Source organism: Marmota marmota, unplaced genomic scaffold (assembly GCF_001458135.2).
Source record: "Marmota marmota marmota unplaced genomic scaffold, marMar, whole genome shotgun sequence".
Lineage (NCBI taxonomy): Eukaryota > Metazoa > Chordata > Mammalia > Rodentia > Sciuridae > Marmota > Marmota marmota.
In genome coordinates, this window is record NW_026000153.1 from 23,354,308 (window position 1) to 23,376,874 (window position 22,567).

Below are 22,567 nucleotides of genomic sequence, written 5' to 3' on the forward strand. Positions count from 1 at the left end.
CTTGATTTTTGCCCCAGAAGAGACAACAAAGGAGAAAATATAGATAAGTTGTGTATATGAGTGGGGGTAGGGGTTGATTCTTCTGTGTAGTAATTTATTTCAGACAGATATTGACAGTTTGAAGAAATGAGAAGTCACAGTTTCTCTCTTGGTAATTATTTTGGTTTAACTTAATTCTTTTATACAGCAAGTATTTTAGAACAATTGTTTTATGGCTCTCATCTCCAGCATGTGCTCAAATAATTTTCATCAAGTTCAAATTAGGATGCAGACTGCTATAGAGTAAAGTTTCTGAGATACTATATGATTTTATATATAATATTCCAAATATTTTCCAAAATAAGAGAATGTAGTTTTTAGCCCAGAAATACATTCCGGTATCACAGATTTCTTTTGAAAAGGAAAGTTTAACTAAGATAGTAACCATCTTGAAGCCCTGACATCTCACATCATTTCAGTCTCACTAGTTAACATATTAAGAAAAGCTTAGTCATTTAAAGGTACTGAAGTATTTCAGGTTTAACAGTCACTATAAGAAAACAGTGATGTGTTTACCTTCAGTGTACAGAGAACACACAAGGACTCTGGATGTATGAAGCTTATGGGAAAGGCTATGATAAGTAGCTTCTCTGCTGATATTTGGAGCTATCATTCGAAGTGCCAGTTTCCTTTAATATGGTGTGCAATACAATGACACCATTTTGCTGCAACAGAAGGAAGTAGAAGAAAGTTGGCCATGAATGAAACTCAGTTTTAAGACTGTGGGAGATAAAACGAAGAAAATGAGAGGTTTCATTTTAGGGACAGGGTGGATTTTTAGATGTAGATGTCATCAGAAACTCACAGGGACTGCTTCCAGGGCTCAGTATTTAGCAATACTCCTTCTTACTCAGTTTTGGCATGTTCAGAAATTAATCCCGTGCCAGACTCATGTATGGTCAGCTCTGAAAGTCTGATAAAGGTGTCAACTCTTTGTTGCTCTACCTGGAAGAGGAGGATCCACCTTTCACATTGTTGGGGTGTGTGTGGAGGAGTAGAGGACACTGTGGAAGTGACAGCATAGTGCCTACTATGAATATGCATTCTGTACATGAAACTTTCAGATTTTATCTTTATGCCTTATTTTTATGTAGAGCACTAGTGGCTTTTCATATTCTCATTATTTTTCAATTCTCACTGTAACAAATAAGCATTATTTCTTTTTTTAAAATAATTTTTTAGTTATAGATGGACACAATATCTTTATTTTACTTATTTATTTTTATGTGGTGCTAAGGATCAAACCCAGTGCCTCACACATGCTAGGAAGGCACTCCACCACTGAGTCACAACCCCAGCCCCAAGCATTATTTCTTAACGATGAGACACAGAACAGAGAAGTGTCCCATTGCAGGAAGAGGTGGTGGGGGATGTCAGCTGATTTGCCCCAGGTCCCAAAGCTGGAAGGTCAGGCTCCTAACCAACATACACAGTGCTCTTTCCATTACGTTCAGGGTCATTAGAAGCCTCAGGAAGAGTGCTTTGTCTATTGGGGACCATGAGATATATTACATGAAGTGTATTTTTGTTAACTATGTACAGAAAAATTTTACCAGGCCAGTAAAATTGCATCCATAATTCAGTCATTATAAAAATAAATGTAGGAAAATACATATAAATTTCCACTCTGTTTTTCAGATATGCAACACTTCCATGGATGTATCTGATGTCCAGAATCTTCTCCAGTTCAGATGTGGCTTTCATCTCCTACATCTCATTGAACTTTATCTTTGGTCTGTGTACCATGCTAATGACCACCATGCCCCGGATCCTGGCCATCATCTCCAAAGCCCAGGTCAGTCAGTGGCAATGTGTCATTTCTGAAGGCATGAGTGAAAGGAGAACAGGGATGCATGTGTCTTTTGTTGTTTTTCCTACTGCAATTCAATGGAAATGTGCTAGTATCCACTGCCTTCAAATTCCAGAAAAAGAAATGCATTCTAATTTAAAAACCCATCTGTAGCATTATAAGAGCCATGTGCTGGGTTGGTGATAATTGAACAAAGGATGCACAGTTGCAACTGTTCCAAAAGCCAAGGCAGATCTATGAATATGGTCACTGCTGCATACCTGGTGTCTTTCTTAGAGATCGTTCAATGGTGAATTACTGATTAATGATGGATGAGTGAATGCACTGATAAGTGCCTTGTCACAATGTCACCATGGCAGTGGTTGGACATTACAGTGTAGGATGGGCCACAGCAACTGACCCTACTTTCAGATCATAACACATCTGTATGGATTCTGCCTTCTCTCCTATATCCCCTAGTACTAATTTAGTTTTTACTAAATGAATAAAAAACAGTAAATTCTACTAAGAAATAGAAAAATGCTTCTCTTCATTAGGCCATTCCCATTAGCAAGGACCTTTTAGGGTACTTTCCAAACATCCAAATTGGTGTCTAGGTCAAACTGAATGCTTTCTGTAGACACATTCCAATTGTTCCTTGCCATTCCCCTTCTCTCCTGTCTCTCCTCACTCTTGGCCTGTGCTTCAAGCCATCTGACAGCCCATGTATGACCAATGGGTGTAGACTTCAGACCTTGTGCTCTATTTTGACCCTATATTTTAATCCTTTTTGTTTCTGCACTCTTTTCTCACCTCTGATCACACTGTTCCCTTCTGGCTTCCTGCTGTTCACATGAGCTTTGATTTCTCATTTGTTCCCAGGGTTTGACTAATGCTTAGTTTGAGGAAATCACCTGAGAAAGGTACAGAGCTCCCCGTTGAAGGATGTGCTGTTGGTATCATTCCCAATGACACAAGAACTGATGCCTACCTGATCAGGCGGCTTTACTCCTCATGACTGGATCAGACTTAGCAGACTCTTGAATGATGGCCAATATTATTTTTTATTATTGTGCCTCATGTTTGTGCAGAAGCAGTGAAGTATGTAAATATCCATTACACATTCAATGAGGGGAATGATCTATTTCAGTGATTTTTTTACAGATCTGGTTTGACAGTAATCTGTGTTAATATGTCTAGCCTTTAAATATAAAGCTTTCAGAACAATTAATTGGCATTAGCTTGAGAAGAATATTGAAATCAGCAGAAGCAGAATACAATTTTCCTCCCCCTCTATCAGTTTGTAATATGACATGTGCCATCAGGAATACATAGGAATTGTGGTAAAAAATAAATCCGACCCAAAATAAACAATCCCAAAGGTGAGAAACTCAGAATTCAGGTCAATTCTAGGGGACAAGATAATAGAGGAAACTAGCCAGGAACATTTTCATCCATTAAAGTCTAAAAGCATGGCAGGTAGAAACACATTGTTACTTCCAATTATAAACATCATTGCCTCCCTAAAGAAAATGCTAGCTAATAGATACTATTTTTGCAAAAATAAAATTGGTCTAAATCAATTGGTAATAAGCAACAAGAACAATTTTATTACATTTTCTTATGTCTTTCTTTTCCTTTGCTCTTTATTTTGATATTCTCTGTCTTAAAAACTCACAATTATTCAAGTATTGATTTCTAAGAAAAGTATTCATTTGTAAGTCATGGAACAATATGATCTTACAGATTTAATGAAAGAAACCAAAAAAAAAAAAAAGCAACTGACTTCTCAGGTCAGTCATAAGATCTAATATAACCTGTATGTATTAGTCAGCTTTTTGTTGCTTTGACCAAAATACCTGACAAGAAGAACTGAGAGGAGGAAAAGTTTATTTTGAGGTCATGGTTTTCAGACCTTGGGCAGGTGACTCCATTGCTCTGGGGCCAAGGTAAAGCAGAATATTATGGCAGATTGGCTTGGTGGAAGGGCAATATCTGTTCTTGGCGTCCAGGAAGCGGAGATAGAAAGGGGAAAGGCCATCAGGGAAGATGAACCCTTTCATGGCAGAATCCATCCTCAGTGGGTACTAAGGTGGTACCAGTTCCCACCTCCTCCAGCCATGCCCTACAGTTAACATCCACTTAGCCCATCCAAACTAGAATGGATTGGTTAGGTGTAGCTCTCAGAACCCAGGCATTTCACCTTCCAACATTGCTGTATTAACATAGGAGCTTTTGAGGGACACCTCATATCAAAACCATAATATCATATTAACCATCATGCATATAAACTATAGTGTTGATGTGATATTTTTTCATTGTTATCAAATCGTAGTTGATAAAATTATGCTTTTAGTTTCTAGTGCAAGAAAGTTTAGGATCTCTCTCTCTCCTACTGGTAAGGATTCCTGTTGGGGCCAGAAGGATGTTGGTGGAATTAAAAATAATGGTGCTTGTTTCTGGGTAGACTGGTCATGTGATCAGTCTCTACATATCCTAAATGGAACACTGTGTGTGGATCCTTTGTCCATGAATGCAGCTACAACCCCTCAAATGCGTGGACTCTCTATTAACTCAGTGTTCATACTTCTTTGTTCATACTTGTATGGAGATGATTGTGAATTCCTTAAAATGAGATATAAAGTCATCACCATTAGTATGTCATTTCCTTAATTACCTACCAATTCCTGAGTTAAAACCTACACTCTTCTGCTGTTCCTATACTAACACTAATAATATAAAATCTTTTCATGAGGTACATTAATTGATCCAGGGATATAGTTTTATGAAAAGTGGAATTAATAAGCTCCTTTAGGACTGATCAAAATTTATAACTAGTAGCAGTCAAGAAAAAACTAAGAAAGAATTAAATGAAGCTTTTGTACTTTCTTCATGTCTACATGCAAAAGACAACAAATCATATTATGATAGTAAATGCCTTAAAAAGTTGTTATTAAATTTGCTGTAGCTCAAAAACACATTATTTAAGGCTATACTTAGCTTAGTTAAGTGTTTAGTTTGCATTGTAAGGGAAAAACTGTATATTATCTAGTGAGAAATATGCATTGACAATTATGTAAGTTCATTTTTAAATATATATATAACATATTGTGATGATTTTCCCTGACTTATAAAATAAACTTGTTCATTTTTAGATAGAGTAGTGAAAGACTGTAAAATATAAGTCTAATTCTTCATTGTATTTGCAGGGTTTGGTAGTTCCAGTTAATGTGTTCTTTCTGGGTTAAATACTTTCAGATAGCTTTACTGAGTCTAAATGTCAACTGAACAGACCAGCATTTTGGTGAATTTTCTCCAAAGGCTATGCTCCTTAGTGGAAAGACCTTGTTCTTTGGATTAGAAAGGTCAGGATCAATTCCTGGCCCTAATGAGTGTGGCTTGCATATATTAATCACCATTTGAGACTGTTTCTTCATTGGTAACTGAAGAAATCTTGTATATTTATTGAGAGAATGAAATATGATAAAGTCCAATGAAGCTGAAAGCATATAACAATTTGCCAAAAGCATTTAGTGGACAATTGATTTAACAGTATAATAAGTTTAATCTCATTTAAAAGTAAAATTAGCATTTACCAGATAGTAACGAGAAGAACAGAATGTATGAGAGATTTAAAATTTTTAGATTATATTCTGTTTTAAAATTGTGTTCAGATATACAGTCTATCTTATTTGATTTATTTGCTCTGGGATCTTTTTGACCTCTTATACATGTTTTTGTGGCACCACTCAATTTTGTGTTTAATAATGATGATGCATATATTTAATGTTTATTGTGTGTTAAGAATTAACTAGACATTTGGCATATTATTTAAGTGTTCACAGTCACAAGTTCCTAATATTTCCAACTCACTGAAATTTTCATGTCATCTTTGGACTACTAATATTACCCATGTGTCTTAGTTTGCTCCTACTGCTGTAACAAAAACCATAGCTTAAACAGTAGAACATATTTCCAATAGCTCTAGATACTGAGAAGTCCAAGATCAAGGGGACTTTAGACTTGGTTCTTCATTGAACCCTGTGATTGACTTTTAGATGGCTACATTCTCATTGTGTCCTGAAAGGGTGGAGAGAGAGAGAGAGAGAGCGAGCATTGTTGTCCCTTGATGTTCTCATAGTATATTAATTCCATTTTGAAAGCTCCACCCTCATGACTTCATCTATACCTAACTACCTCTCAAAGGCCCCATGTCTAACAGTGTCACACTGACAGTGTTGACAATGTTCAAAGTATGAATTTGAGAGTAGCACAAATATTCAGTCCATAACATTCTGCTCTTGGGCCCCCAAAGTTCAAATCTTTGTCCCATGCAAAATATACTCATTCCATCTCACCAACCCTAAAGTCTTAACTTATTGCAGCATCCACTCTAAAATCTAAGGTCCAAAGTCTCATTTATAAATACCACCTGAATCAGGTATGGGTGAAACTGAAAGTTATATTTCATCCTGAGGCAATTTTGTTTCGAACCCTGAGCCCTTGAAACCAAATAAGTTATGTGCTTCCAAAATATAATGGTGAGACAGCCATATGATAGGCATTCCTATTCTAAAGGAGAGAAAAGGAATAAAGGTGTCATGGGTTGCAAGCAGGTAAAGCCGAGCAAGGCAAATACCATTGTATCCAAAATCTGAATAGTAAACTTCTTTAGTTTGATAGCTGTGTGAGGATGCTCCTGAGTAGTTGGGATAGGGAAACCTGGGACACAGCTCCAACAAAGGAGGAAAATAAGTTATGGATACATTATCAAAGAGAAATAGCTTTTAATTTTATTGTTTGTTTCTCTCTCTGTGCAGAATTTACAGAATATCTATGATGTCCTCAAGTGGGTCTTCACTATTTTCCCTCAATTCTGCTTGGGTCAAGGACTGATAGAACTCTGTTATAACCAGATCAAATATGACCTGACCCACAACTTCGGCATTGATTCCTATGTGAGTCCCTTTGAGATGGACTTCCTGGGCTGGATCTTTGTGATATTGGCCTCTCAGGGCACAATTCTTCTCCTCTTGAGGATCCTACTGCACTGGGACCTTCTGCAGTGGTCAAGGTGTGTGTGTTCTGAAGGGCTTTGCCTCTCATGGCAGTGACTTTTGAATAAAGAAAGGGAGAAAAAAAAGTCCAGCCTGGAGGTTGCAAGATAAGAAAAGTGTCTGATCAGTATTATGCATGGTTATAATAAGATATTATGTTTCTTTTTTTATTTTGATTCATGTTGAGTCACCAACACCAGGAAAAGGGAATTTCAAAAGATAAAGTGCCAACTGGTGAGATAATCGTTCCAATTATTTAGTTGTCTCCGTGTATTTTCCACTTTGAAATTGCTCAATTTCCTTGTTACTTTGTAGTTCCTCAGGTGAATTTGGTTGATACCATAAAGTAATTTATTTTATGACTAAATGCCATTAACTCTTGGAAGCAGGAAAGTATGAAAATTCAGCAGAGATAACTGCATGGCCTTCACCCAATCTAGTTCCTTCTATTGTTGTGTTCTCATCTTTGTTAAGTTAGAATACAAGTCAGTGCCATGCACAGATTAGATAGATGTATAGACATGTATTTTAGTCTATATACATGCACAGAGACAAACACACATACGCATACACCCACTTTGCAAAGAAGTCAAGATTATTGTCAGATAATACATTTGAGATACATAGGGAAGAAATGTACTTTCTTGTGCAGGTCCTCAATGATGCATCTCCTCCTGCATGACCTGAATCCATTGACCTGCTCTTTCCCAGTGCTATTTCCCTCTGACTTCTGCTTAAGGGAAAGATTCATTTTGGAGAAATTGTTAGGATCCTGTTACTGGAGAACCTATTAATATTATAAAGGCTAACTAACATTATTAATATTTTATGGTGATTTTCATATATGTATGTTTTCCTTTTCAGTCATTTCATGATGCATTTTCCTCACATATCCCATGTGAGCTGCTAACGTAGAGAACCATTTTGATTACAAGTTCCAAAGCTCTTTTGAATTTGGCCATAATCACTCTGGAATCTGCAGATTTGTAAAAACTGACTCAATTTGAAGTAGAGTGCTGTACAAATACAGTTTGTGCTGTGATATCCTTTAATAGTACAGTCTGTTTTAAAACCTGTAATGTAAACCCCGCCCCCCTTTGGCAGAATTTCAGCTGCTTCATCCTCCTATATTATCAAAAGATTTTTTTTTTAAAAGAAAAGACATTCTGGATTGGGGATACGGCCAGTGGTAGAGCACTTGCTTCACCTGGTATGAGGCTCTGGGTTACACACACACACACACACACACGCACGCGCACACACACACACACAACCTCTGGATTATGTTTATTTTGTAAAGTGTAAGTATTAGTTGAACCTTATTTTAGAATTTTGTCTTTAATTGGGCCCAGTGACACACACCTGTAATCCCAGCAATTCGGGAGGCTGAGGCAAGTTCAAATATAGCCTCAGCAACTAAGTGAGACCTTAAGCAATGTAGTGAGACCCTGTGTCAAAATTTTAAAAAAAGAATTTTGTCTTTAATATTCACTGTAGATAGTCAATTTTGTTGTTTTATATCTGCATAAATGTCACAGAGCAAATAAATTTAATCTAATTTAGTTACCAGTTGCTTGATGCTCCTTTATAGATATCTGTCAAAATAGTTCAATGACTGTGAGATGCTGTCATTTTTGTCATTTAAATCCAGATCCAATGGGGTCACTAATTATTATTTAAAAGGCACATTCCAAGGTTCTTAACAAGCACCTCTAACTCTGGTGCTCATGTCCGGTAAAGCTATCTGTGATCCTTCGCCATCACCACAGAGATGTTTGCCTCATATTACCTGCACCTGTCTGATTTAACATCCAACACCTCTTCCTGCCTCTGCTCAGCTCCCAAAATACTTTGACCCATCTCAGCATTTCTATAACATCCTTTTTTTTAAAATCTATGGGGCACCTCTGTAGTATTTATATCAATTATCTCTGCTTAAATACAAGCATATAGGAAAATTATACATGCCATAGTTGAATCTTGGAAGAGAATAAGACCATGCGCTCTAAATAGGAACAGAATAGACTTGGCTTTCCCCATTCTGAGCAGTGAATCTGTCACTAGAACCTTGGTGCTAGATGTTGAGTGTGGAGCCCGCCTCACTGCTGTCATCGTCTAACACACCCTGGCTCCATTCCGCAACCCCTGGTTGTCTGCTAAGAATTCAGGTCTTGGTTAGCATCCAGCTGTAGCCCAACATCATCCAGGTTGGGTGAGTTTGGGGATTTCTTTCCTGCTTTCTTTTTCTTTTTCTTTTTTTCTGGAGATGGGGTGTGCTCTCTGTGTCCTTTGTGCTGGCTGAGTCAGAATAGCCATGTGGTCCAGATATTAGGTATGCTGGAGCATTTGCAAATTTCTGCCATATCTAGTGTCCATCTGGATCTTTCTTCTTTGATAAAGATACCATTTATTGTGATTTTCAGTTGGAAGATGTCTGAGGGTCACATTGCTGAGTGCAGTTGAATGAATTAGGATTGTGGATTGTTGGAAGGGGGGGCCCAACAAGAAGTAATCTTCTTCACTTGTTCTCCAGCCACCAGAATTAGTTGTGAAGATTAAACAGTTGTGCACATCTGTGTCCCTTCCTGGTACCCTGAGATAAGTAACTCTGGGTTGAGACCCAGGAGGTATCTGTAAAGTACCACAGGTTGTGTGGAGATCATCTGGAGACAGGATGGCATAATGATGGCCTGATCCTTTAGAGTAGGAAAAGGCCTTTGAAGGGCAAAGCAGATCAAGAAACAGACTTTCACCTGGGACAGGGAAATGACATTCAAGCAGGAAAGTATAATTTTGTGGATTTTTAGAAATTGTGCACACCCATGTAACCCCCTCTCAGATTAATTGAATATATTTAACACCTTTGATATTCCTTCCTCATCAATAATTGCCTTCTGAGTAACTGATTTTCTTATTTTTATATGCATTGATTCATTTTTCATGCTTTAGAATGTTATTTAATGATATAATATACACTCCTGAATGTCTAGCTATCAATCATCAAAGATAAGTGTGAAATATATTTTTGCCAAAAGGTGATTTCAGGTCTGGGAAAAAAATACAGAAAAAAGAGTTAAGATGACTGAGGACTGGCAGTGGATATTTTCATTGAGTTTTAATAGCTTCTTATTTTAAAATAGTTTGAGAATTGCAAGGTTGCAAAATTAAGCTCCTATTACCTTTCACCCATTTTCCTCCATAACAATATGATAACATATTCCATAAAAATATTGCCCTGTGAAAAGCAGGAAATTAGTGTTAGTATAATATTTACTCAGTGGTCTGTACCTATTTAATCATTAAAATATAGGCATATTACAGTTTACAGGGGAAATTGAAATTTACTTGAAAATTAAAATGCATCAGATTGAAAACCATAAAGAAAAGAGAGCAGCTTAGATTTAGAGAGAAATGGTTAGAAATTGATAATTAAATTTGTATTCATCTGGAAAATACTTATTGAATACTTTTTGCAAGATGTTGTATGATGTGCTAGCAATACAATCCTTATATGCAATCCAACTTAAACTATAAACTTATAGTATTTGGACGTTTTAATAATTTATTTTATTAAATGAGCTATTTCCTATAAAAGTTGATATAGTTTGATGGCATTTTTTTGCATTTAGTAAGGTCTGGATTTACTTTATTATTCATAAAATTAAAAAACTATTTCTAGTTGAGTATCAATCTATTTCAGTATCTTTTAGTAGCATGTATATTTCCTTCAAATTAGGGAATGAAAATTAACTCTTGCTGGGAATCAGTAAGCAGGATGTCAAGATTAAGGTGTTTTGGTTGAAGGTGATATAGATATCTGAAGGTGTTTTCTCTTGTTTTCATAATCTCTCTTATAGAATATCCCAATATAATTTCCTAAGTGTGAATTGACTCTGACTTTATCTTTCCAGGGGTCATTCTTCTCTCCAAGGCACAGTCAAGTCTTCCAAGGATATAGATGTTGAAAAGGAAGAAATGAGGGTGCTTGAAGGAAGGACCAGTGGAGACATCCTTGTGTTAAACAGCCTCAGTAAAAGTTATAGAAGCTTTTTTAAGAAGACTATGGCTGTGCAAGATATTAGTTTAGGCATATCAAGAGGAGAGGTAGCAAAGCTTCTCTTTTTGTCCTTTTCTGTTGTGAACCTGTATAATTCTAATTGCTGACCTGCTTGTGATATTCTCAGAATAGCTGAAATCATGGCTATATTCAACCTTTAAATTTCAGGAATTTTCACAATCATAGGTGAAAAACCAAAAAGAGGGTCAATTGGCTCTTTCCATAGTGCAATCACTGTTGATTGATAACATTTGTTTTATTTCATAATTTTTTAAATTTTATGTTACTCAGTAGTTTTAAGTATGGTTTGGACTATGGTATGTCTTTTTTAAAAAAATTAGTTGTAGATAGACACAGTACCTTTAATTTATTTATCATTATGTGGTACTGAGAATCGAACCCAGTGCCTCACACATGTTAGGCAAGCCCTGTACCACTGAGCTCCACCCCCAGCTCTGGGATATCATTTTATTAAGTGAAAGTATATTATAGTTAATAAAGGAAACTGCATTTTACTCTCACTTTGACTTAAATACTTTTTAAGTGTACAGTTAAGCCCAACTAATAAAATACTACTCTGGAAAACCAAAGAATATTTTTCATACACCATTGCAATAGCTGCAAAATTTTTTCATGGCTATGGCATTAATTCTAGGAGAAATCTTTAATCAGAACTGACAGAAGCCATATAAATTGTACCTGATTTGTACTTAATGCATAAAGGGAAATCAATTCTGGAAATGATTACCTTTAATTAACTGTTAAAAATAAAAGAGCACCTTGCATGCATATTGTTCCAAGCTCCTGAGAATTTCAAAGTAGGCTATATTGTTATCTGATTGGCACCCATTCCCTGCCTGTGAGAGGAGAATAGACATTTCAGATATGAGTATTCTGAGGGGGAAAAAGGCAAAGAGCACAGCCTAAAGCATTCTGGGAGTATCCTTATACCAAAGACTATGATTTCTGGTAGAAAAGGAAGAATGGTAAAGATGTGTTTATTTATAGCTATTCTTTCTACTGCTTTAAGACTGGCTCTGCAGTCTTACCTATTTTATTTGAACATTTTTCACCCTTGTTTTGAAATTAATTAAAATCAATATTAATTTGCTGCTACCTCTCTATGGTAGGTTTAAGCTAAGGAGTAAGTGAAAAACTTGAAAATCTTCATAAGAATGATGATTTATGTATCTGATATGAGATGCCATATAAATTTGACTTTTTGTTAGTCAACTTTTTGTTACTGCAATAAAACAGGGGAGATAATTAACTTATAAGAGAGGAGATGTTTATTTGGGCTCACAGTTCTGTAGGTTTCAGTCTATGACTCATTGACCCCTAACTTTGGGCCCGAGTTGGCTTAATTACATCATGGCAGGAGCTCATAGAGAATAAAGATCATTCAACTCATGGCCAAGTGCAAAAGAAGGAGGAATAGAAGGGAACAGGGTCCAAACATCCCCTTCAAGGGCACACGCACAATGACCTGACACTATCCACTAGGCCCTACTTCCTAACAGACTGCACCTCTTCCCAATAGCACCAAGGACTAGAGACCAAACCTTCAACATGTAGGCTTTTGGAGACATTCAATGAGAATTATTATAAGTTTTATATGCTAAGCTTTTATGAGCATTACAGTTTAGTCACCCAGTTGGGAAGTACTTTGTAAAAGCCTTCAGAAAATAGAAATGACTGAGATATGCTCCTGTGCCTTTAGAAATAACTAACTGGGTAGAAAAACAAAGATCATAAACACACACAGTGTTACACAACAGCATAAGCTTTGTCCCAAGGCAGGATAGGATTAGAAGATATATGAGTGGTAGTGTCTATAGTGCTTTATATCTTAAAGAATGTGCAAGGAGAGGAGAAGGACAGTTGCATGGTGAGAGCTTTATTTCTTTTTTTTTTAATTTATTTTTTTATTGGTTGTTCAAAACATTATAAAGCTATTGACTTATCATATTTCATACATTAGATTCAAGTTGGTTATGAACTCCCAATTTTACCCCAAATACAGATTGCAGAATCACATCGGTTACACATCCACATTTTTACATAATGCCCTATTAGTAACTGTTGTATTCTGCTACCTTTCCTATCCTCTACTATCCCCCCTCCCTCCCCTCCCATCTTCTCTCTCTACCCCATCCACTGTAATTCATTTCTCTCCTTGTTTATTTTCCCATTCCCCTCACAACCTCTTATATGTAATTTTGTATAACAATGAGGGTCTCCCTCCATTACCATGCAATTTCCCTTTTCTCTCCCTTTCCATCCCACCTCATGTATCTGTTTAATGTTAATCTTTTCTTCCTGCTCTTCCTCCCTGCTCTGTTCTTAGTTGCTCTCATTATATCAAAGAAGACATTTGGTATTTGTTTTTTAGGGATTGGCTAGCTTCACTAAGCATAATCTGCTCTAGTGCCATCCATTTCCCTGCAAATTCTATGATTTTGTCATTTTTTAGTGCTGCGTAATACTCCATGGTGTATAAATGCCACATTTTTTTTTATCCATTCATCTATTGAAGGGCATCTGGGTTGGTTCCACAGTCTAGCAATTGTGAATTGTGCTGCTATGAACATTTATTTCAAAGGTAGCTTTATGGCTAAGCCTTTAAACAGAGATACCATCTGGTTGGCCGGGTGGTGGTGTGCCTTGGAGCACCCAGCTATGGCCTGACCGACATCAATGACATGGGACAGGCCTGGACTGAGATAAAACCATATTTCAGATATGGGTAATTGGGAGAAATATGGTAATTAAAGCAGGTGGCGACTCAGACAGTGGCATTCAGAGGCCTGATATAGAATTCTGTGATAGCTGGGTGTGGCATGCTGACAGAAATCCAGAAGCAGTCACTTTCTAAGATCCCAGAAGCCAAGAAGCCAGTATATGAAAATAGATAGAATCACGGATTCATTCAAAAACTGTCTGGGAAGGAGATGGGCAAGAATCAGATTCTCAGGCACCATGTTGAATTCTCAAACAGAGTATACCTGGAGGCACAAGACTACATCTAGAAAAAAGAACCAGAAGACCAATTTTTACATGGAATATATGATAGGATTGGACCAAGAAATAAGTTGATTGAGTGTTAAGAGCATAAAACTAAGGGTCATCTTCTGAGTGTCAGTATTTGCATTGAGCTAGGAACGAATTTGTAACCTCTTCAGTACTCTTCAAGGAAGGTATATAGCTACAAGCAATATACATATGGAGAGTGAAAAATTAAATTAAAAAAAAATCATTTTAGAATATACAGAAATGAATATCAAGAGCATAATTATTTCTACAAAGATATGACTTTCAAAGACTATCATCTCTGCATAATTTGGGATAGTTAGCATTTACTTCTCATTCTCTTAAGTTTTCCATATATGAATTTATTTGTCTATAAGTGAATGCTATAGTTTTTATACTAATCAAGTGCTGTGATGATTTTGAAAGTATTGTGTAATCCATAAAGTGCTTTACAATGTGTGATTCTTTAAAATTACAAATATCACACATTAATAATGTCATTTCAAAGTGGACTCAAAGAAAATGCATAATGTCATTATCATTATTTTTAATCTGCTTTATTTAACTTCATTTTTTCCTTAGTGCTTTGGACTCTTAGGAGTGAATGGAGCTGGGAAGAGCACTACATTCAAAATTTTGAATGGTGAAGTTCCTCCGAGTTCAGGACACGCTGTCGTTAGGGCTCCCATGGGGTAAGATTAAGATTTAATCATTTTGCTGTTCTGCCTAAGCAGGTAATAATCAAGCCCTGAGAAACCCCACATTCTTTCTGCCCTGTGGAATAAAGTTTGAAAGCACAATTTTCCTCCAAATTTATCTTCAAATCACCACTTCTCCAAAAGGGTAAGGGTGTCCATAATGGAACTGAAATCTGATAGCCAGAGCAAAGGGTTAGGGAGGTATTGTCACAAAGCAGCTGAGGGAAGACATCTCTGAGAGGCACCAGATTGCAGTTGAGATGTCTGTATGTAACTCAGGTGAGGAGAAAATAGCCAAGGGTTGATTCTTCTTGCTTATCCTATGGATTAATCTTGCAATGTCCCCACTAGACAGAGTGATCACAAGGTGCCAAATGGTTTCCCTCTTTTTGCTATCTAGACCTGTCCTTCAGGGAATTCTGACAACTTTGAACTGGGAGAAGTGCACACATTGAAAACTCAAACAGGGGCATCTGGGGAAGTGGGGAAGACTTGAATTTACCTTCTCTATACAAATGTGAGGTCACTGGGCACCATGCATGCCTTGAAGCTATGCCAGTCCAACTAGCTGTATGAGCTCAGGCAACACACACACACACACACACAGAGTCGCACACAGTGTTACTTCTGCATGCTATTCACAATTTTTTTTTCCTTTTCTTTTCTTGCAGCATCTGATTCTGTAATTTCTTCTGAACTGTGTGCTCAATTAGGAGCTTTTCCTCTGAGACCTGGGGACTTTGCTCCTCTTTCTGCCTGTATGTGATAGCAGCATGTCCTCCTCTTTCCTGAGCTATAATCAGGACTAACATTTGTGGTTTTCTTTCTTCTACAAAGCGAGATTCCCTGCTCCCCACTTTTCTGAGGCTGGATTTGCTACTTGATTCCTGTTCTAAAATTGTCTTAATAGGAAACTTGGCTAAATATCAGACTAAACTCTTAATACTTTTAGCTTCACAGCTGTTTTCTAGTTGCTCCTTTTCCACAAGCCACCCATGTGCACCCCTGTGCATGTCCCCATATCCTAGTCTGTTTTCAATTCTGTGCTGCAAGGCCCCGGGCATAGATGTTTTTATTTTCCTACTATAGCAAACTCACTGTAAGTTAATGATACATTTGAAGTTCTATGAAATTACAAAACAAAAGGCTTGTTTTCTGTGCATTCTCTGAATGTCATTATATGACTATCCACCAAGTTATCATGAAGTTATTTGATTTCATAATCTGTGTACTGGGGATCAGAGAATCATTTTTACATAGATTTGGAGAAAATGTGCTTTAGATTTTTAATTTTTTATGGCTTCAGATATAGTAATTGAATAAAAACAGGTTCAGAAATGTTATCACCCATCAATTAGGTACTTCTTCAAATCAACAAATATTTATTGTCTGACTGGGTTGTGTCAGGAGAATGAAAAATTTTCCCTAAAATCCATTATTGATATTTGCATATCTCCTGTCAGTTTAATTTAAAGACCCATACAACTAATTTTTTATGTTTTCTCTGTGTCTGCTTGTGTGTGTATAAGTGTGGTTGTTTATGTTGAAAGACATATGTTTCCAATTCAGATAAGATTTAAAAGATTGTTTCATTTCACTTATACATTTTACAATCCCCTTCTATAACTATGATTAAAAGTTTAAGTTTTTAAAATTGATGGCATGCAATCTCCCTTTTATTTGCAATTCATTGATTCTGTATGAACTTGAGTACCTTTCCCATATATATTTGTTACATACCTTTCCTTTCTGTCATTTGCAATTATATCCTTCAACCTTTTGTGTGTATTGTAACTTTTTTATTACTTATAAATATAGGAATTTGTTACATACTCTGCTGAAATCTAATCTTTTGTATGATTTCCCTGATTTTTTATTTTTTTCTTTCTTTCTTTTCTTTTATTACCAGGAATTGAACTCAGGGTCACTTAACCACTGAGCACATCCCCAAAACATTTTATGTTTTTTTTTTTTTTTTTTTAAATTTTGAGACAGGGTTTCACTAAGTTGCTTAGGGCCTCACTAAGTTGCTGAGGCTGGCTTTGAATTCAAATTCCTCCTGCCTCAGCCTCCCAAGCTGCTGGAATTACAGGTGTACCTTACCATGCCTGACATGTTTTGCGTGTTTTAAATAGTCCTTTATAGTGGTATCTTGTGTTTTAATTTTGCTTAAAAGGTTCATATATAAATTCTCTGTCTCAGTGTAGTCCATTTGTTTTCTTTTCTGTGTTATTTATTGCTCTTTGAATATTAAGAAATTCTTTCCTTTTTGAGGTCATAAGACTTTTCTCCATATTTTATTTTCCAAAGATTTTTTCTTATACTCATGTGTTTATAGTATAGTTGAAATATATATTTCTAATATATTAGAAATATAATTTGATTTTTCCCTATATAATTGGTATCTAAAATGTTTTCTCAAAAACATATCCTTGTCCACCAATTGGAAGCAGTTCTATTGTGTACCAAAATCTGATATTTAATATTTGGCTTCAAGTTCTTTCGTTTTATGAAGCATTCTACTGTAGGGGTGGAACAGATCTCTGCTCTTCTCTTTCTTAGTTCTTACATGGGTTCTTTGAGTACAGGAACCATATCAATACAAGGAAGATCAACAAGAGAAAAGAAGACAAGTTTTATTAATTTTGTGTGTTCATAGGGATCTTCAGAAAAGTGAGAAATCTAAAGAAATGGCCAAGAAAATGCCTTTGTACATTTTAGATGAAGAATGATAAATTTGTGAATGAATGACAGTACAAAAGGATCTCTGGCCAAGGGTAGTTAAATTCTAGGGATTCACTAAGAGGCTCTTGAGATTGTAAAACCTAGTGGAAAATTAGAGTTGCAGCCATAAGTTTATTTATTCAGGCTCGTTACAATCCCAATGTCCAGTCTTTGATTATACAAGCTACTTTCTTGCCCTGGTGCAGCAAAGACATCTTTATAGCTTGTTGCATGTAGGAAAAGATAGGCCACAGGGCCCTTTCTGCAGTTATAATTCCTCAGGTGATTTCAGTTTGAAATTACCAGTATACCATTTCAGCATATTTTGGGATGATGTATTCTGAGTTCCTCTAGTACATTGAATTACTTGGTCCTTTTCCTAGTTCATTTTTAGAATTGCTTGGAATATTTGGGGTACTTTTTATTGCATACTATTTTAAGAATATAATAGTCTGCATAAAAAGTCACAATATTTGATTGCTAATCAATATTTTGGATACAATTGCATCAAGTTTATGCTATAATTTGAGGAGATACAACTTCATTATGATATTTTGTCCATCTTATCTTTGATGGTGATTTGTATAAATACTTGAACCATCTGAAGAACATCATTTAATTATGTTTTGAAATTTGCCTCATAAAATCCTTGAATATCTGCTTTTAGTCATTCATCCCAATAAATTTTGCTTCATCAGGATGTAATTCATCTCTTATTTCTTTTCTTTTTCTTTAAGCTTTTTGTTTCTGGTTAGATTTTTTTTCTGGCTTGGGAGTTTTCTAGCTAACATTGCTAGTGAGTTTATGGGGTTTTGCTTTTGCCCCTTTTCTACCCTTTTGGATACCGCCTCCAGTCTGGCATATATTCCATGGACCTTTAGGATAGAAACAGGCCTTCTATTGACAGCTTAGGTCTTCATCTCATGGTTACATACGAAAAAGAGCCCGTTCCCATTCACTGGTAGCTTGTTCTGATTCTGCCCTGCCAATCCAGCCTGGAAGGTGAGCAACTTCCTACTGATCCCTGACACCTTTGCTCAGCCATTTTCAATAAGATGTTGGGCTCTGCCCTAACCCTAGACTCAGGTAATCACATAATGAACCTGATTTTTGTCCCCTTACAACGCATGTCAATTATGAAGGACTTTTGGTCCCCATTACCTTGTAGGGGTCAAATTTGTAGCTACTTCATGAAATTCAAACCTAGTACTCAACCACTAGTGGTTTTAGATCCTTCTTCTAGCTTTCTGTTTTGTTTTGCATCCACAAAGATGTGTATTTTTTATCATGGTTATTTATTTTAGGTACAAGTTATGTAGAAGTGAAGAAAATAAAAGTCCTTTACTCATAGTTTCTGTGTGTAGTGGAAGAAATTTAAAATATTGTGTCTGTAATTCTACAATAGAATTCTAATTGACTTTATGTTACATTTATGGATCAATTTGGAATGAACTAACATTTTGACAATGCTATATTTTTCTCTTCCATAAAACATGTATATCTTACTAAAGTAAATAATTTATTTTTAAAAATAAATTTAAAAGTCATTCCTTATATTCTATCTAGAATAAAATGCCCTTGTCAGTAATTAATGAAATATTTGTCTCCTTTTTCTCTACAGTAATACATCCAATTTCAGTTCTTCTAGAATTATCAAAGCAATGTTAAATGACAATGCATTTTCTCATTTAATAGTTATATTTCTATTTACTAAATATAATGATTTGAGAATTATGTACATACTGTTCATCAACTAAAATAATCACTATTTTTCAATTTTATTAACATTCTTATAAGGAATATCCTAAATTTAACATCTTAGCATTTATACACATGAATATATTTTATGGCTCTTTTTTGATATATTTGTTATAAAGACAGTATTCATGATTATTTATGTCCTTACCTTTCTACAATAAATTTTATTTATTAAAAGTTTTATTTACTTATTAGACATTTGTATTTCTTTTCTCCTTTTATATATGCATATTTGTATTTCTATAAAATAATATTAAAGTCTTCTTCTGACTTTTTTACTTTGAAAAGTCTGATATAATGAATTTCTTAGCAATTTAATTTTTTACTATTTATTTTTTAAACTATTAAAAGACATCCTTCAAATTTGTTCTTCAATTTTTTTCTTCTTTGTACAGCTTTATCTTGATCATAAAACCATAATATATGATATCATTGCTATTATTCTATAATGACATATGACTTTTAAATTTTGGGTTTTTCTCAAAATTTAGAATACTTTTAAATACTTAATAATTTTTTCTGTCATATTTTTGAAAATATTTTTAAAAACTATTTTTGAGGTATCATTTGCATATTAAAAAGAACATCTCAATAAATTTTAAACAATGAATAAACTTATATAATCAGTACTACCCTCAAGAAACAGAAGACAGCTGTTACTTCATGAATGCCTTCCCATCACTTCTCATCAAGGGCAATCCTATTTTGATGTATTTATTTACATTTATTTATTTATTTTAACCCTCTTATTATTATAATTATTATATAATAATTATTATTATATACGGAAATGCTCTAGAAGAGCCCATGAGGCCACCTCAGCCAATACCCGATAATGGCTGCGGTTCCAAAGGAGGTAAAAGGTTCCAACAATATCCCATCCCCTTTTTAAAATTCCTTGTTTTTCTCTAACCCTTGTATATAAGAGAAAACACTGGACTCTTGAGTTTCTGAATGTGGCTTATTTCAATTAAGAGTATATTACTTGGGCTGGGGATGTGGCTCAAGTGGTAGCATGCTCTCCTGGCATGTGTGCGGCCCGGGTTCGATCCTCAGCACCACATACAAACAAAGATGTTGTGTCCGCCAAAAACTAAAAAATATTAAAAAAAAATTCTCTCTCTCAATCTCTCACTCTCTCTCTCTCTCTCCTCTTTTTTTTTAAAAAAAGAGTATATTTCCTTTTCCATCCTTTATTAGCAAGTGACATAATTTCATGTTTTATGGCTGAATAAAAATTTACTGTACATATATATCACATTTATTTTGTCTGTTCATCTGTCAATGGACACCTAGGCTGGTTCCATAACTTGGCCATTGTGAACTTCACAGATGTAAACACTGGAATGAAGATATCATTATATTATCCTGACTTTAGTTGTTTTTGATAAGTATCTGGGTTATGTGGATCCATTCCTACTCTTGAGCCCTTGTCATATAGCTCTAAAAAGTGGTTGTACTGAATTGCAATTATATGGGCCAACATTATAGTTTATAATCTGGCAGATACACACCACACACACACACACACACACATACACACACACACACATACACACATATTATATACATATATATGGTAAAGAGACCCCCATTCTATAGGCTCTTTTTTCATGCTCGTAATTGTTTCTTTTGCTGTGCAGAAACTTTTTAAATTTGATGCTATCCCTTTACTGGTTCTAGGTTTATTTCTTGAGGTATAAGAATTTTATCAAGGAAGTTGCTGCCAGCACCTATATGTTGTAGTGTTGCTCCCAGGTTTTCTTCTTGCAGTTGCAAAGTTTCTGGTCTAATTCCTAGGTCTCTGATTGATTTTGAGTTGACTTTTGTGCAAGATGAGAGATAGGGATCTATTTTCATTTATTATTAATCAAATGGACCTAACATCTGTAGAATATTTAATCCACCAACAACTGAATTGACTTTCTTTTCAGTGGCACATGGAACCTTCTTTAAAGCAGACCATATTTGAGGACACAAAGCAAATCTTAGCAAATACAAAAAAAAAAGTCCCTAGACAAATCTTAGTACCTTATCAGATCATAATACAATGAAGTTATCAGATCATAAAAGAATGAAGTTAGAAATAAATAACAAGATAAAAATCAGAAACCATTTTAACAGATGGATATTGAATAGTGCACTTTTGAACAGTGAATGGATCATAGAAGGAATCAGTGGAGAAAAAAAATCTCTGAGAAACAACAGAAATACCATATATCAGAATCTCTAGGACACTTTGAAAGTAGTCCTAAGAGGAAAGTTTATAACATTCAGGCTGCATAAAATAATGAAAACAGAAACAGATCCAAAATAAACAATCTGTCATATCTTAAGGCACTAGGAAAGCAAGAACAAACTAATTCCAAAAGAGTAGAAGACAGGAAGTAATTAAGATCAGAGCTAAAATTAATGAAATTAAGAAGTAAAAAAAAAATGTCATCCAGGTGAGGTGGCACTTACCTATAGTTCCGGCCACTTGGGAGGCTAGGACAAGTGCATGGTGAGTTCAAAGTCAACCTCACCAAAAGTGAGGCACTAAGAAATTCAGTGAGACCCTGTCTCTAAATAAAATACAAAATAGGAATGGGGATGTGGCTCAGTGGTTGAGTGCTCCTGAGTTCAATACCTGGTATCCCCATCCTTATGCATAAAACAAAACAAAACAAAACAACAATGCCACATTACAAAAGATCAATAAAACAGAGAATTAGTTCTTTGAAAATATAAACAAGATTGATATACATTATTTTGATATTTTAAAATGTAACAGTATATTATTTTAAGGCAAATGTTCTTGCAACTAAAATTCAGAAAAAAAAAAAAGTAGAATTTGACAGTATTGACTTGGAAACCATTCTGTATGTCCCAGTTTGGGCCACACCCTTCCCTTCAAATGACTATGGTTCTGTCACCCAATAATGAATCAATTGCAAGATATCACCATTAGCTTATTTATAAAAAGAATTTGATATGATCTCTAATTCTCCCTCTCAAACTCCAAGTTCCCCCTACCTGCCATCCTTTCTTTTTCCATATGATCTAACTATTGAAGAACCTGGGCATTAGACTTGGAGAGTTGCCTGAGTGCATAGTCATGATGAAGTTTAGCATGTTTCTCCATCCTCTCTATTTCTTAAAAGTTCAGTTGGATCCAGAGATTTATTCTGGCTCAGTTTCAAACCTTTGACACGTCTAAATAGGACAGATGATCTCTTCCATCAAGAGACACATAGTATATATTTCTTGTTGTTATTGTTGTTCTTGTTGTTTGTTTGATGCTTTGGTGAATTAATTGCCAAATGGTGGTATTTTAATTCTTGTTTTTATTTACTAGCTAGAATAATTTTACAAGAAGATACTTGAATTGTATTTTATTTGGTCACCTAGAGGAAAGAGACAAGATATGTTTGGA

The 22,567-nt window shown here is 35.3% G+C and overlaps 1 protein-coding gene across 1 annotated transcript in view; it reads left to right on the top strand.

Moving 5' to 3' along the window:
- Positions 1-22,567, top strand: part of Abca13 (ATP binding cassette subfamily A member 13) — a 423,614-nt gene that overhangs the window by 317,615 nt on the left and 83,432 nt on the right. Inside the window, exons 52-55 of the mRNA XM_048786593.1 lie at positions 1,678-1,834; positions 6,649-6,902; positions 10,797-10,989; positions 14,555-14,664. Of these exons, the coding sequence (XP_048642550.1) occupies positions 1,678-1,834; positions 6,649-6,902; positions 10,797-10,989; positions 14,555-14,664 (714 nt within the window). The remainder of the gene's footprint in view (positions 1-1,677; positions 1,835-6,648; positions 6,903-10,796; positions 10,990-14,554; positions 14,665-22,567) is intronic.